Source organism: Trichosurus vulpecula, chromosome 5, assembly GCF_011100635.1.
Source record: "Trichosurus vulpecula isolate mTriVul1 chromosome 5, mTriVul1.pri, whole genome shotgun sequence".
Lineage (NCBI taxonomy): Eukaryota > Metazoa > Chordata > Mammalia > Diprotodontia > Phalangeridae > Trichosurus > Trichosurus vulpecula.
Window position 1 is genome coordinate 295384603 of NC_050577.1, and position 14897 is coordinate 295399499.

General features: G+C 44.9%; 1 protein-coding gene across 3 annotated transcripts in view; it reads right to left on the reverse strand.

Moving 5' to 3' along the window:
* Positions 1 to 4180: 4180 nt before the first annotated feature.
* TEX33 (testis expressed 33) overlaps positions 4181 to 14897 on the reverse strand; it is a 30600-nt gene continuing 19883 nt past the window's right edge. The window contains exons 6-7 of one of the 3 annotated variants that reach the window (XM_036758567.1): positions 5170 to 5280; positions 4181 to 4341 (exon numbers count right to left, since the gene is read on the reverse strand). In XM_036758567.1, the coding sequence (XP_036614462.1) occupies positions 4253 to 4341; positions 5170 to 5280 (200 nt within the window). In that variant the 3' untranslated portion in view covers positions 4181 to 4252. Of the gene's footprint in view, positions 4342 to 5169; positions 5293 to 13936; positions 14176 to 14897 lie in introns of those variants that run through there. The other 2 variants (XM_036758566.1, XM_036758568.1) reach the window with 2 other exon arrangements.

Genomic DNA, 14897 nt, shown 5'->3' on the forward strand with positions numbered 1-14897 from the left:
CCATGTTATATGGGAGGACACTGAGGCCCAGAGACAAAGACAAGGTCATACAGGCAGTATAGGGAAGAAAGCAGATTTTGAATCCAGGTGCCTTCTCTGTTATAACCCACTGTCTTTCTGACTTCTCAATGAAAGCAGCCAAGCAGGCTCAGGGAACCACCGGTAGGGACTGTTGGGGTGGAGTGGAGAAGCCATGGGAAGTGGGGTTTACAAAGTATTGAAAGGAGAAAAAGGCCTTTGACAAGGTTCTTTCCAATAGATAGTTTCTAAAGAGGACTCAGAATCCCCAGAAACCTGAGAGAGATGGGCAAACCTAAGACCTGGGAGCAGAACCTTCCAAATCCTATTTGGATCTGACTCCTCAGGATTAAAGATGCCCTAAGGTAGGGTTTTCTCACAGGCCCTTGGTTATTCAATCATTTCAGATTCTTCATGACCATATTTGGTTTTGGGGTTTGTTTTTTTTTTTTTGACAGAGACACTGGAGTGGTTTGCCATTTCCTTCTCCAGCTCATCTTACAAATGGGGAAACTGAGGCAAACAGGGTTAAGTGACTTGCCTGGAGTCACACAGCTAGTAAATGTCTGAGATTGGATTTGAATTCCAGTCTTCCTGAGTCCAGGCCCAGTGTTCTATCCACTGTAACACCTAGTTGTCCCATGGGACCTTTTTTATTGTTGTTCAGTTTTTAGTCATGTCTGACTCTTTGTGACCCCATTTAGGGTTTTCTCAGCAAAGATACTGGAGACGTTTGTGTTTCAACAATCCAGCTAGCAGCTTCTGTGGGGGTGTAAGATCCACCCACAACCAGCACCCAGAAAGCTGCCAACACACCGCAAAAGCACAGGTTCTTTTGATCTGCTTTAATAAGGAAAGCAAGGTTAAGGGGTTGACAAGCTTACTTTAATTCAGTATACAAATATCAGTCACTTAGTTCAGGGGAGAAGGCCAGCACCCTGAACTTCAGAGCAACATACAAACAAATTATAAACATCAACAGACAGACCCAATACAATTCATAGTTACCAACATCTAGGTTCAGCCCGGGAGCTCAGAACAAGGGCTGGCCCAGAGTCACATGCACCACCACTGCTGCGGCAAAGAGCTCCCAAGAAAAGAATGCCAACCCCTGGTTTTATATCTTTTTCAGTGTCAGAGGTGAGTCACACATGTGACTCACCCACATGACCTAAAATAGTCACAAAGAGGTGACTTAAACCCACATGATCTAAGAGCCTCTGATGTCCCAAACCTATCACTCAAACTCATTTGTAAACTAGGCCCTCCCCTGAGTTAGCCCCACCTTGGGCCCCACCTGAGTTACCAATCTACACCCACATAGGTTTTACACCTAATAGGGGTTTGGACCTGGGGCTTAGCACTTAGTAAGGCTCAATGAAATACACTGAATTACTCAAAGGAAACAAACCAAACTCTTCAAGGGCACTTGTTGAACTAAGGGCTAAGAGCCCATTTTGCTTACCAACATAGTTTGCCATCTCCTTCTCCAGCTCGTTTTATAAATGAGGAAATTCAGATAAACAGGGTTAAGTGACTTGCCTAGGGTCACACAGCTAGTAAGTGTCTGAGGCTTGGTTTGAACTCAGGAAGATGAGTCTTCTTGACTCCAGACCCGGTGCTCTTTCTACTGTGCAACCACAGGCAAATGAACCTTCTCTTTAAAACTAGGGTGCTGCTTCCTCCTTAAGGGGTGCAGTGGAGAGGGCCCAGGGCCTATACTCAGGAAAAGCTGAATCCAACTCTGGTCTCAGACACTCACTAGCAGTGTATCCACGGACAAATCACAACTTTTCAACCTCAATTTTCTCATCTGTAAAATAGAGATAACACTATCCCCTCCCTCTCAGAGTTGTTATAAGGTTCAAATGAGATGATGCTTGTAGAGCTCTTAGAAATTCCAGCTATCATTATTATTGTGAAGCCTACAGAGATTCCTTAGCCATTACACTTAATCTCATAGCATTTCATCTTCCCCCGCCCCCCAGGATCACCTTTTAATTCATGTAGTATGTACTTTTGCACATTTTATCTGCCTTTCCTAGTCTGTAAGCAGAATCTAAAGAGTTGGGCAAGCCCTTAGAATCTATTGATTCCAACTTGCCCAGAATCTTCTCTATAACAAGGCAAATGGACCTCTGGTCTTGCTGGAAGGCCTCTGGTCGGGTTCCTCCTAAAGCAGCAGATTCCACTTTGGGACAGTCTCAACTGTTAAGAATTCTTTACTTACACAGAGCCAATATAAGCCTCTCACTCTTAGGTCTGTGCCCTGGGGCCAGCCAGGATAAAGCTAATGCCCTTCAAATATCTGACAACAGCCATTATGTCCCACTAGAGTCTTTTCTTCTTGACTCTAAATCTCCCTCATTCTTTCAGAAAATCCTCATGTGGGTAGAGACCCTAGACCCCTCACCATCCTGGTCACTCTTCTCCAGACACCCCCTGGCTTACCAATATCTTTCCTAAAATGTGATGCCAAGAACTGAACATGGCATTGCAAATGTGGTCTGACCAGGGCAGAGTAATAGGGGACCCTCATTTCCCTTATGCTGAAGGTTCTGTCTCTTAAGTTGGCCTGCGGAAAAAGTAGTTTTGTTTAGTTTTTATTGCTATGTGAATAGGAGTCAACACATTGAGTTGATATCAAAAATAGGACTCCATTATGGTTTACTAAAAATCCCAGATATTTGACATAGGTGCCATATTGTATTTGTGAGGTTGATTTTTTGGGCCCAAGGAAAAGACTTGACATTTATCTCTCTGATTTCAGCTTAGATTTGGGGATAGCTCCATGGAGGGGAACATTTACCTTTCTGCAACTTCTGCCCATCGTAGTGTGTGTTTAAAGAGAAAGAAGGAGCAAGTGCTGGAGGGTCCAGTGACAGCAGCAAGTTATTAGGGGTCTGGTGTGGCCACCTTTCAAACTCAAGGAGCTAAGCAGGCTTAAAGGCTGGGAACACTCGAGAAGCTTGGGGCCTCTTGGGAAGTGGTTCAGTGTACAGGGAAGGTTTAGAGGGCAAGGAAAAGCAAAAATCACGGAACTAAGAAGGAACTAGAACCCTCTAGAAGGTTCTTGACTAGCTAGGCCCAATGTCAGATCATAGAATTGCAAACAAAGAACTTGAAGAGACTTTTAATGGTCAATATTCTCAAAAAATGAAGCCCAAATTGGTTAACTCACTTATCCAAGGTTACACAGATAGGACTGGAGGGGCCATCTGGTCCAATCCTTCATTTTACAGATGAGGAAACTGAGGCCCACAGAAATTGACTTGCCCAAGAACACATGGGTATTAAGTGACAGAGGTGGCATTTGGTCCAGTGTCCTCTGACTCCATATCCAGAGATCTTCCGTGGATCTCCCCATCTCTGATCTCCATCAACACCACTTATTCTACTCAACCCAACCCTTGATTCTATCTTGACCTATGTGGTTATCCAATTGTTTCATGAGTGTGTCTTTCCTTTCCATTAAGTCAACCCATTAGAATTTCCTAAGTGCCTACTATGTGCCAGGTACTAGGCTGAGCTCTTCGAGGGCAGGGATATAGCTCAGACTTCTCTCTCTCCTATAGAGTTCAGATGAGGGCTGGACACATAGCAAGTGTTCAGTAAAAAATACACTCTGGAGTGGCTACTTGGCATGCCTTTCAAACACTTAGCATTGGAACCTGGAGGCCCGGTTCTACCAGAAGCTAAAAACTGCTCCAGGAGTCAGGAGTCCCCACTTTTTTCTTAGCTCTTAGTGAGGAGCTCCTTTTGATTTTCCCAAATTCTTGTGGGAGGGGGAGTATAAGGTACTGGAACTGGAGCTGTCCAGTTGGGAGTCCATGATTTGGCAAATCTGTTCTTCAGAATCTCAGCATCCCTCCCCAGACCTGTCCTTCTCCTACAAAAAAACTTCTACAACAGAGTACCTCCTGGTACTCTGCATCCTCATATATGAGGCTCAAAAGAGATCAGACCAAAGGGTTCAGGCTCCCAGCCTCTCCTCCTCCTTCTAAGCTCTGAGGTCCCTAAGCCTCTATATGAAGATGAATGGGGAATGAGATCAGGATGGAGGAAAGTCTTGACTCTCAGGCTTCCACCCATGGACTGAGGGATGGAGGAAGAGAAGGAAAGAGGGAGGGCGGGTGAGCAAAAGCAAACAAAGATCCGGATCAAACAAGGATTGTTCTTGGCTTTTTTATTAACTCCTTCTAGGAGGGAGAGCATCCCCTTTTCTTAGAAATTCCTACTTCAAGCTTTTTCTCCGTTCTCCAATTTTCTGATCCAAAGCCTTTTGTAGATTCAGGTCTAAGGCATTCTTCTGATGCCACCGCCCTGAGGAGGAATGAAAATGAGAAGGCCCCATTCACAGCTGCTGGAAACAGCTCAGCATCCTTGGCTAGATGGGCCATTTTCCCCAACCTGTCCAACAGGTCCATGGGACTAGGCTGCTCTATGAGCTTCTCTTGCGGTGCTTCAGGATTCTGGGCCATGGACTGGGCCTTAGTTCTAAAGATCTTCTGCCCAAGAAAGCAAGGAAAATAATAGACTTTACAGCTGGGGGGTGGGGCATCACCTATTCATAAGATCATAGGTGTTGAGGTTATCAAGTCAAGCCACCCCATTCATGTTCTAGATAAGGAAACTGAGACTGAGAGGTCAAAAGCCTTACCCAAGGTCACATGGGTAACAGGGATCATAAATCTAGATCTGGAAGGGGCCACTGGTTCAAGCCATTTTGCAGACTAGGAAACTGAGACCCAGGCAGTTTATGTGGTCAGAGTCTTTCTTTCTATCCATCCATCTGTCCATCTATCCACCTGTCTTTCCATCCATCTATCCATCCATCCATCCATCCATTCATCTATCCATCCATCCAAGGTCAAGGTCAAGGCATAAAATATCCAGCAGACCAAGTCGCTGGATTCAAAATCCAGTGGTCTTTCCATTAGACCAAACTATTTTTAATTCGTTTGTTACACTCACTCTTAGGAGCAGTGTCAGTAAGTACTGCATTCCCCATATACTAGCTAATCCACATCTCTTTATTTTGTATTTTTATTTTTGCTTTTAGAAGAAGAGGGAACAATCCCTTCCTTTTGCCTCCTCCCACCTCCAACAAAATCTTTCCCCATCCTTCCATCTCCCCATCCTCAAACTTACCAAGGTCATCTGTCTTCCTCCCATGCCAATGCTGGGGGTCCCTCACAGCTCTCTCAATCACATCCATGGTGTAGGAGTCCTTCATTAGGCTCTTTGCCTCCACGGGGGGCCCTGTCAAAACCCCTGGGAAGGTTGGGAGTCGCCAAAATGAAAATATAGTCAATGGGGAGAAGAGGAAGGAGGGAAGGGAAGATCGGACATCAGCGGATGTCAGGACCTTTAGAGAGGGACTCAGCACCAAGGGTCTTAAATTCACCCTAAATTTAGAGAGGGTGTCTTAGGATGAAAGGGACTCTTGCCTATATGAGCCTGTGGTACCAGTACCAGCTTTGCTCCTAAGAGCTTAGCTGAGAGACCTTGGAATATCCCATCTCTATACAGGTGACCACACAAGCCAATGTCTGATGTAGGCCACCCCCTCCTCACCTCAACTTTTGGGCACTTCTACTAGTCCAAAGAGTCTTCTTTTCCTTCAAGATCTCATTTGGGTGCCACTTTCTCTAGGAAGCCTTCCATGATCCTGCCCCCCTCCCAGCTCAAGGTAGATAACTCCTTCCTCAAATCCCCCCAAATCTCTTCATCTTGATCTCTCCCTTGCTCCTTCAACCCTCTCCTTCAACACTTTGTGTCAAAGTGATTTTATAGGATCCTAGAACTTTAGACAATAAAGAGGACTTCGGTACCAAGTCTGACTTGCCCATTTTATAGGGAGGGAAACTGAGGCCCATAGAGGGGAGGGACTTATGTACATCTCATAGTAGAAAGCATGATCCTTGAAAATGTAGTTTCTCCACCAAGCACAGTGTCTTGTAAATAGTTGGCTCTTAATTTTTGTTGAAATAAAGTTGAAATGAATCTTCTAGGATGACCTTGTCCTTATCAAGAAGATAGGAGCCAGCTAACTGAGTTTCTATTCCTGGTCTTTTCACTTACTGGCTATTAGTCCCTCAGAAAGTTTGCTTTTTTGAGCCTCAGTTTCCATCTTTGGATGGAGAGAAAAGCCAAAGACCGCATATCCCACACTGCCTTGAGTTGGCATCACTCACTGGAAGAGAAGAGAATTCTTGGTGGACTCTGTCTCCAAGAAGACTGTGCACGGTGCAGTGAGGGCATACTTTGATTGGGTAAGCATTCTTCCTGAGAATTCAGTTTTCAAAGAACATGGATAACTGCAGGGGTGGTGAGAAAGGTCCTTGTGATGGCAGGTGGACCCAGGTATAGCCAACCTGGAGACTGAGAAGGATGGGAATGAAATAGTAACCACACCCTGACCATGCTGAGTGTCCAGATGCAGTGGGCATGAGCCAGGATGATGAACCATAGAAAGGGAGATGCTAGCAATGCCTTGAGGTGCAGGTTCCCAAGAGGACAATGCTTACTCGCTCCTGGAAGAGACTAAGCTGACATTGCTTGCCAATGCAACTAACCTTGCACTGTGAGTTTAAGTGAACTTACACCCTTCTGTTGTATTGGGGTTGGGGGTAGTGCAGGGTGTGGGAGGCATAGGATATCCAGGAATGGATGCTGAAAACACTTGCTCCATAATTTACTTTTTGGTTTTTACTAGACTATCTATTTATCTAATCTATCTATCCAACCATTCACCCACCCACACATCTATCTACCTGTCTATCTATTTATCTATCTATCCATCTATCTTTCTTTCTTTCTATCCATCCATCCATCCATCCATCCATCTGTTCATCCATCCATCCATTCATCTGTCTTTCCATCCATCCATTGATCCATCCATCAATCTCTCTATCTACCTATCTACCTACCTATCCACCCATTTATTTATAGATATTTACAATACAGTTATGTATTATATAGTGAGAATAGATTTATATACTTACATATTTCTGTATAAATATATTTATATGCTTACATATAAATATATTTTGGTGATAGTTACATATGCATATATTCTTTCCCCCCTCAAATTCTTGCATCATCTGACATTACCTGACAAAGATTCTTAGCATAGAGGCTTGGAACAGTGGAGTTGATATATGAGAGACCCCAAAAAGGTCTTTGTGTGACTGAAAATTTTGTGGGACATGTCCAGGATTGATTTTTACTTTCTGTGTTTTTTTTTTTAATTCAGGCCATTTAAATTATTGAGTAAACCTAAAGCCACCTGTCTAGGGAATTCCTCGCTAAAAATGGTTTTTCTTCCTTTTCTAGTCTGTATAGTGACAAAGTTTCCCAGTGGAACTCTCATAGGCCAGAGAGGTAATTTAAAATTCCCATATTTCTATGGCATGTCAAAGTATCATTGAAGTTTTGCTGTTTATAATGGAAGTGACATTCTGAACCTGTCATTTTACCATGTGCTTCATTGTACTAAGACTTTTAGAACACCATGTACATTTTATATTTGACTACTGGTCAAAATGTTTTCCATGGCAACTTAATCATGGGAAAAATGGTGCCCAGGAGCAGGGTGGGGGGACTAAGCAAGGACTGTTTTTAGAGAGGGTGTTGATTGAGACAAACCAAAGGCCTGTGATTATCAATTTCCACAGTATGGGAATACTTTGCCCCACTGCAGATCACACCCGATTGATCATTTTCGTAGAAATAGAGAGGCTTTAACCCTGAGCCTCAGAGCCTTGTGCATAGTCACATAGCTAGTAAGAGTCTGAGGTTTTCTTGACTCCAAGTCGTGATGCCATGATGTGTCATGAGGATGTGGAAAGGAATTTATAGGACACTGTGGCCTCTTTGAGAGAATGTCAGCTATTGACCAAAGTATACAGAAAGTGGAAGCTACATTATATGCGCCAAGTCAGACAGGAGGATGTACCAACATACATGTGTGGGCCTATAGCATTGGACACCTTTCCCCAAATTGTTGTGTTGTTCAGCTGTTTCAGTTGTGTCTGACTCTTTGTGACCCCATTTGGGGTTTTCTTGGCAGAGATACTGGTATGATTTGCCATTTCCTTCTCCAGCCCATTTTACAGATGAGGGAACTGAGGCAAACAGGGTGAAATGACTTGCCCAGGGTCACAAAGTTAAGAAGTTCCTGAGGCCAGGTTTGAACTCAGGGAGAGGAGTCATCCTGACTCCAGGCCTGGCCTTCTATGCACTATGGTGCCACCTAGCTGCCTGCATTAGTCTTCTCTACATGGTAATGGAGGCTGAACTTCTAGCTGGTTAGTGACACGATGTATCTAATCAAGACATATCATAATCATAATGCAGTGGATAGAGTGCCAGGCCTGGAATTAAAAAGACCTGAGTTCAAATCCAGTCTCAAACACTTGCTAGCTATATGACCCTGGGCAAGTCACTTAACCCTGTTTTCCTCAGTTTCCTCACCTGTAAAATGAGCTGGAGTAGGAAAGGGCAAACCACTCCAGTATCTCTGCCAAGAAAACCCCAAACAGGGTCACGGAGAGTTGGACACGACCGAAATGACTGAACACCACCAACATTTCTGGGATGTCCCGGTAGTCTGGCTGGGGCTAGGGAGAGGGGAAGATGGAAGCATTCCTAGGGGTGTGGAGTCTAGGGCTGTGCCCAGTAGAGTGATTCATGGCAGTAAAATGGACCGTGTGACAATGCTTCCCTCGGTTTTTTCATCCCAGGGAAATAAAATTAAAATATACCCCTCCCAAGGGCTGCTCTAAGGGGTAAAAGAAAGAACGTCTGGTCCCCCAAATGGCTAAATTTCCACTGAGGTCGGAGGCTGGGATGTGATTAGGGAAAGGTAAAACGAGCCCAGCTGTTTAGCCTTGGTACTGAGGGGCTAACAGGGGCTCCTAGGACGGCAGCTGAGTTTTGTCATCCCTCTTTCCTTCACTAATCCCCTCCTCTTGCTGCTGCTGTCCCCTGTCACTGACTGGCCTGGTTCACTCAGAAGTTAGGGCCAAGAGGAGCCATGAGCACCCCCAGAAGCTGGACTTCAGTTGAGAGGGGAGATGTAAGGCAGACGGGACACTGCCTTGTCCTGGGAAAACGGAGAGCCCAGCATGCCAGTGCTGCTGGGAAGGCTACCCTGCATAAGATGAGGGAGAAAGAAGCTTGCACCAGCCCTGGTGGCTTCCTGTCTTCCTATTCTTGCTATCTGGGTGCTGTGTTGGGTTGTTTCTTCTTCTTCTTCTTCTTTTTTCCCCTAGAGCTACTAGAGGATTGCAAGTGCTATCAGTGCCCTCTAAATTTCACACCCTGGGGCAAAGTGCTACATATAAAACATACTCATGTGCATGTGCACACACCCACACCCACTCACTAACTTCTTGGTCTTATTTCTAGGAAAGCTCTGAATACTACATAATTGCAGGGCTTGAGTCATAAGGCTTTTTTTAGACAGCTGAGGTTTGGCTGGCTGACAGAGGAAGGTCAAAGAGGAAGACATAATGGAAAGAACCCTGGGGGCAGCTAGGTGGCGCAGTGAGTAGAACATGGGCCCTGGAGCCAGGAGGACCCGAGTTCAAATCTGGCCTCAGACGTTTGACACACTTATGAGCTGTGTGACCTTGGGCAAGTCACTTAACCCCAATTGCCCTGCCTTTCCCCCTCCAAAAAAAAAAAGAAAAAAGATAAGAACCTTGAGGTAGGAGCCATCAGACCTGAGTTCAAATCCCATCTCAGACACTTATTACTTGGGTGACCTCAGGGCAAACACTTGACTTTCACTGGTCCTCAGTTCTCTCCTCTGTAAAATGTAGAAGTCAGTTTAGAGGGGCTCCTTTCCAATTCGAAGTCTATGATTCTATGATCCCAAGTCAGGTAGCTTCCCTTTGCCTCAGTTTACTCAACTGTAAAATGAGGGGCTGACCTCTAAGTCCCTTCGGTTCAAAGTCTATGACCTCGAATCTCCCCATCTGAAAGCTGCCATCCTTTGTAAAAGCCAAGACCGCCTCCCCAGGCATGCCAGTCTTCACCAACCAACTGTCCACAGCTAGGGGAGTCTCCCTTTTCAAGACCGCCTTCCTTGACTAACCAGGAAACATGGGGGACTAAAAGTATGCAAAGTCAGCTTTTGTTCCAGGAGTGCTGGACTGGAAGTCAACAGCCCTGGGTTTGGATTCGAGACTTGCTTCTCACTAGATGTGTGGCCCTGTCGCCAGCCTTCTCTAGATCTCAGCGTCCTCGTCTATGAAATGAGAGGTTTGGGCTCAATGGTCTCTCAGGTTCTTTCCAGCCCTAGGACTCAGATCCTATGATCCCAATTCAAACCCCTGTTTCCCTGCTAAAGCCTTCCTCAAGTAGTCAGTCAACAAGCATTTATTATACTACATGCCAAGCACTGAGCTAAGGGACAGGGATATAAAGAAAGGCAAAAACAGTCCCTGCCCTCAGCAAGCTTGTAATCTAAGGAAGGAAATAACATATAAACCACTATGTTACAAACATGCCTGGAGAAGAGGTCCATACGGCTTCACTGGGTCCCAGAACACAGGAAAAGGTAAATTAGAGTCCCTGAGATTTAAATACATCCCGCTGGACTTTCATATCGACCCTGGGAGACAGGTGCAGGTTATGCATGACTATATTATTGGTGAGGAAACTGAGACAATTAACAAGGGCAAGTCTGTTAAGTGCTGAAGGCAAGATTTGAACTCAGGTCATAGGATGGATCACAAGATGTAAAGCTTAGAAGGGAGGGGTCTTAGAGACTCATAGTTTTGAATGTCTAGAGTCAAAAGAGATCTAGTCCAAGCTCTCCCACCCCACCCCTCAATTTGACAGATGAGGAAACTGAGGCCCAGAATGTTTAAACAATTGCCTAAGGTCACATAGGAAGCAGTAGAGATGAGATCTCTCCTGTCCCTTCCTGCAGCATGATTTCTATCACACTCATCTTACCTTACACATACTCACACGCACATAGTTCATGGGTTAAAGCCAAGACTTGAATCCAGGTCTGAGCTAGGGCAGGATTTTGTCCCTTCCACTACCTCTTATAAGTAGGATCAGTAAGGAAGGGTGAGCAAGTGGAGAGCAGAGACTGGGTAGTCTCTGGGCTTCATCATTTCTTACAGTTTTACAGCCCAGGGAGGACCCAAGAATTGAGAAGGTCAGAGCCTCATAGGATCTTGTTAAAGATTCTAGGATCATGGATTTAGCGCTGGTTTGGAGCTCAGAAACCATGGAGTCTGACGTCTTCATTTCACAGATGAGGGACCTGAGACCAGAAGGAGTGTGTTAAATGATTTCTCAAGAATCAGGGGCAGTATTTGAATCCATGTCTCTCCTCTCTCCTTCTTGCCTTGTGTATATTATATATGTGCATAATATATTTATGTTATATGTTATCTATAAATATCCTACAATATATAAATATATTTTATAGTGAAATCTGGGAGAAGCTTGGAATATGGAATGTCTGAGTTGAGAAGGCCCCTAGGACAGAGAATGTCAGAGCTGGAGGGGCCTTAGAACAGGGAAGATCAAAGCAGGAAAGGACCTTACGACACAAAATATTAGAACAGAGAATGTTAGGCTTTGAAAGGCTCTTAGAAGCTATCTCCTATGGCTTGTTCACACTACAGGTGGGTAAGAGAGAAGTAGTTTTCCTAGGTCAATAGCAAGTTTGAAGACAGACCAGACAAGGATCCAGGCCCTCTGATTGCCAAGCCAGACTTCTTTCCTTTGTACTAAGCTTGGTTTCCGAGCAAGCTTGAAGGCCTGGTCCTATTGATATCGATAAGCACCAGACATACAATTTAACCCCAGGGAGGTGGTCAAAGTCAGAATCCAACTTGAATTTCTTAAGAAGCATCATGGAATGCATGATATGTTCAGTCCTTTGACTGAATAATTGAACCGAATTGAATTTAAAGGTCTGCCATTTCAAGGGAGTATCTGAGCATTGTATCTATCCGTTGATGAATGTCTCAAGATTGTCCTGCTCCCCACATGGTTTAAATGTGTAGTCTTGGTGAATAACTGGGGTCTCCAAACTTCATTCTCAGGAAAAGAAGTTTCAAATGATGATGTGAGTTGCTCTGAGCTTTTCCAAGTCTTCTGATGACCTTTGACTATATTTAAAAGAGGAATGTATTTGGAACCAGGGAAGTGAGAGTCCCTGACCTCTGCCTTGGGTAGACTCCATCAATGGAGCAGTGAATTCAGGTCTAGGTGACATATTTGAGGAAGGACACTGGGCCTATCCACAGGTAAGAACCCAGGACAGACGGACAGACAGGAGACTGTCATATCTGTGTTGTATGGATATCAATTCCGAAGAAACTTGGTGTGTTTGACTTGAAAAGAAGGGTGGAGGGGGGTGGAAGGGAAAGGAGGCACCATCATTTTCTCCAAACATTTGGATGGCCCTCGTGTGAAAGAGTGATGAGGCCTCTTTAGCTTGGCCCCAGAGAACAGAAGCAGGACCAACAGAGGAAGTATGCAAAGATTACAGCTTGATGTTAGGGAGAAATCCCTAATTGGTGCTGTCCCCAAATGGAGCAGGCTGCCCTGGGAGCCGGTGAGCTTCCCTCCATTGGAGGTCTTGTAGAAGAGGTTGGATGACGCTTTGTTGGGCTGTTGCATAGGGGAAGCTTGTTCAGGTGACAAGTTAACCTCATGGCTACTGATTGTGCCTTCCAACTAGGAGATTTTGTGAGTCTCCACGAGAAAAAGGGGGAGAGGGGGAGAAGTTAGCCAGAACCATTCAGATCAACTCCCTCAAAGCGAGCCCCTAAAATGAGTCTGCAAACAAAAGAACTATGAGCATGAAACAGGCTGTATGAGATGATGTTGAGGACCCAAGTTACCGCTCCTGAGAATGATGTTAACCAGTGCTCTGGTACAAGCCGTTGGCGCTAGAACTAAGGAGACAGGATCAAGCAACCAGTCAATATGCGTTTATTAAGTACCTACTGTATGCTAGGCCGGGGCAGCAAAGGCAAAAATAAAACCACCTCTGCTTTCAAGAAGCTTACAATCTAGCCAGGGAAGGGGGAGAGGGGGGTGGGTTTAGGAAAGGCAGTATGCTCAAGGCTGGCACCCAGGCTCATGGTCTTTGATCGAGCAACCTTCACATCCTTGGGGAGTCACGACAGAGAGTTAACTGGAAATCATGGGAGCTGAAGGTACCCTCATAGCAAAGATTAAATTTGCATTTAACAGGAATCGATAATAACCAATAATAATTAAAAAATAAAAATCGACAACAATAACTAGCCTTCATATAGGGCCTGGCATTCATTTGATCCTGAGATAGATGCTGCAAATATAATTCCCCTCACTTTGCAAAAAAAGAACACTTGAGCAGAGATTAGCTATCCCAAATATTATCCTAATTCTGGGTCCAATTGTGCTTCTAACCTTAATTCCCTGTTTCTAACCCTACCTCTAATCACCTTGTCTAATCCTAAACTCCCTATCTGATCTTGCTTCTATCCACTTTAGCTCATGAGTTTTTCTAGGAGACTACTTCAAGCTCTTTCTGCCTCTGAACCTGCTTACTCTAATTTTACACACACCAATAACAAGGTTGGTTATGTGTTCTCCCAACCCATCATGGCTTAACTCAGTTCATTAAGTACCTATTTGTAGGGGTAAGGGAAATCTTACTATGGTAGGCTCTGAAGATACAAAAACAAAAAATACAAAAATAGTCTCTGCCTTCAAGGAGTCTGGTGGGTGTATATGTGTGTCAGGGTGGGGAGGAAGGAAGAAAAAAATTAGGAGTATCAAATCCTGGAGGGACTAGAGACAGGCTCAGTTAATAGCTGGAAGTAGAGACAGCTGACAGTGAGGAAGACCAAACATTTGGAACCAGCACACACAGTAACTCACAAGCTTTAGAGAATTTATACCTCTATATTATATTGTAGGACAGGGGAAGGAAGAGAAGATTCAAGAATCAGAATGGCAAGAGAGGCCACTGATGCCTGCCAAACTCTGTGGGACTTTTGTAGTCTGGGGGAACGTCAGGAAGGTGATCGGCATTTGGACACCAGAAGCCCAGTTTTTTCCCCAAAATAAGATAGTTATTGTGGCGCTCCTGGAGAATGGGGAGGTCTTGCAGGCGGGCCCTGGAGACTGGGAGCATAAGCGGATCAAATCACGGGAGCCGAGCCATATGTGAAGCAAGAAAACCGAGGACATGAACAAAAACAAGACCGAGAATCAGACACAAGCTGAGGTCAGAGGCCCAAAGCCAAGGCCAGAGCTGGTTCTAGAGTATTGTGCTACCCCAAACCCTTGGGTGTATGATCCTCTGAAACCCCAGGAATTGCTCTGCTGTGGGAGTGAGCCCCTAAGGGCCTCAGAAGGCCTGAGTACAATATAGTGACTCTTTCGTTGGGTTTTTGGAACAGCCCCATGAAATCATCAGTCTAGATGAACTAGACGGATGGTGACCAGTCAGCGCCCATGCAGGGTAGTACCTTCTCCGAGACTTAGGAAGTTCTTGGGACACAGAGGTAAGGCGACTTGTTCAGGGTGACATAGCCAAATATATGTTGGAGGGAAGACTTGAACCCTGATCCTTCCAGATTTTGAGGCATGCTCTCTATCTGTTACACCATGATGCCAATGCATGCTGCCAGTGACTGATAGACTCGTTGTTATTTAGAACAAAAAATATTAGATCTAGGAGGGTCCTTAGGGAATGGAATATCAGAGCTTAGAGGGACCTTATAACAGGGGATACAAGGCTGGGGTGGGGGAACCTTAGAATATGGACTATTAGATCTGGGAGGGATTTAGAATAGAGAAGGTCAGAGCTGGGAAGGACCTTAGAACATGGAATGTTAGATCTG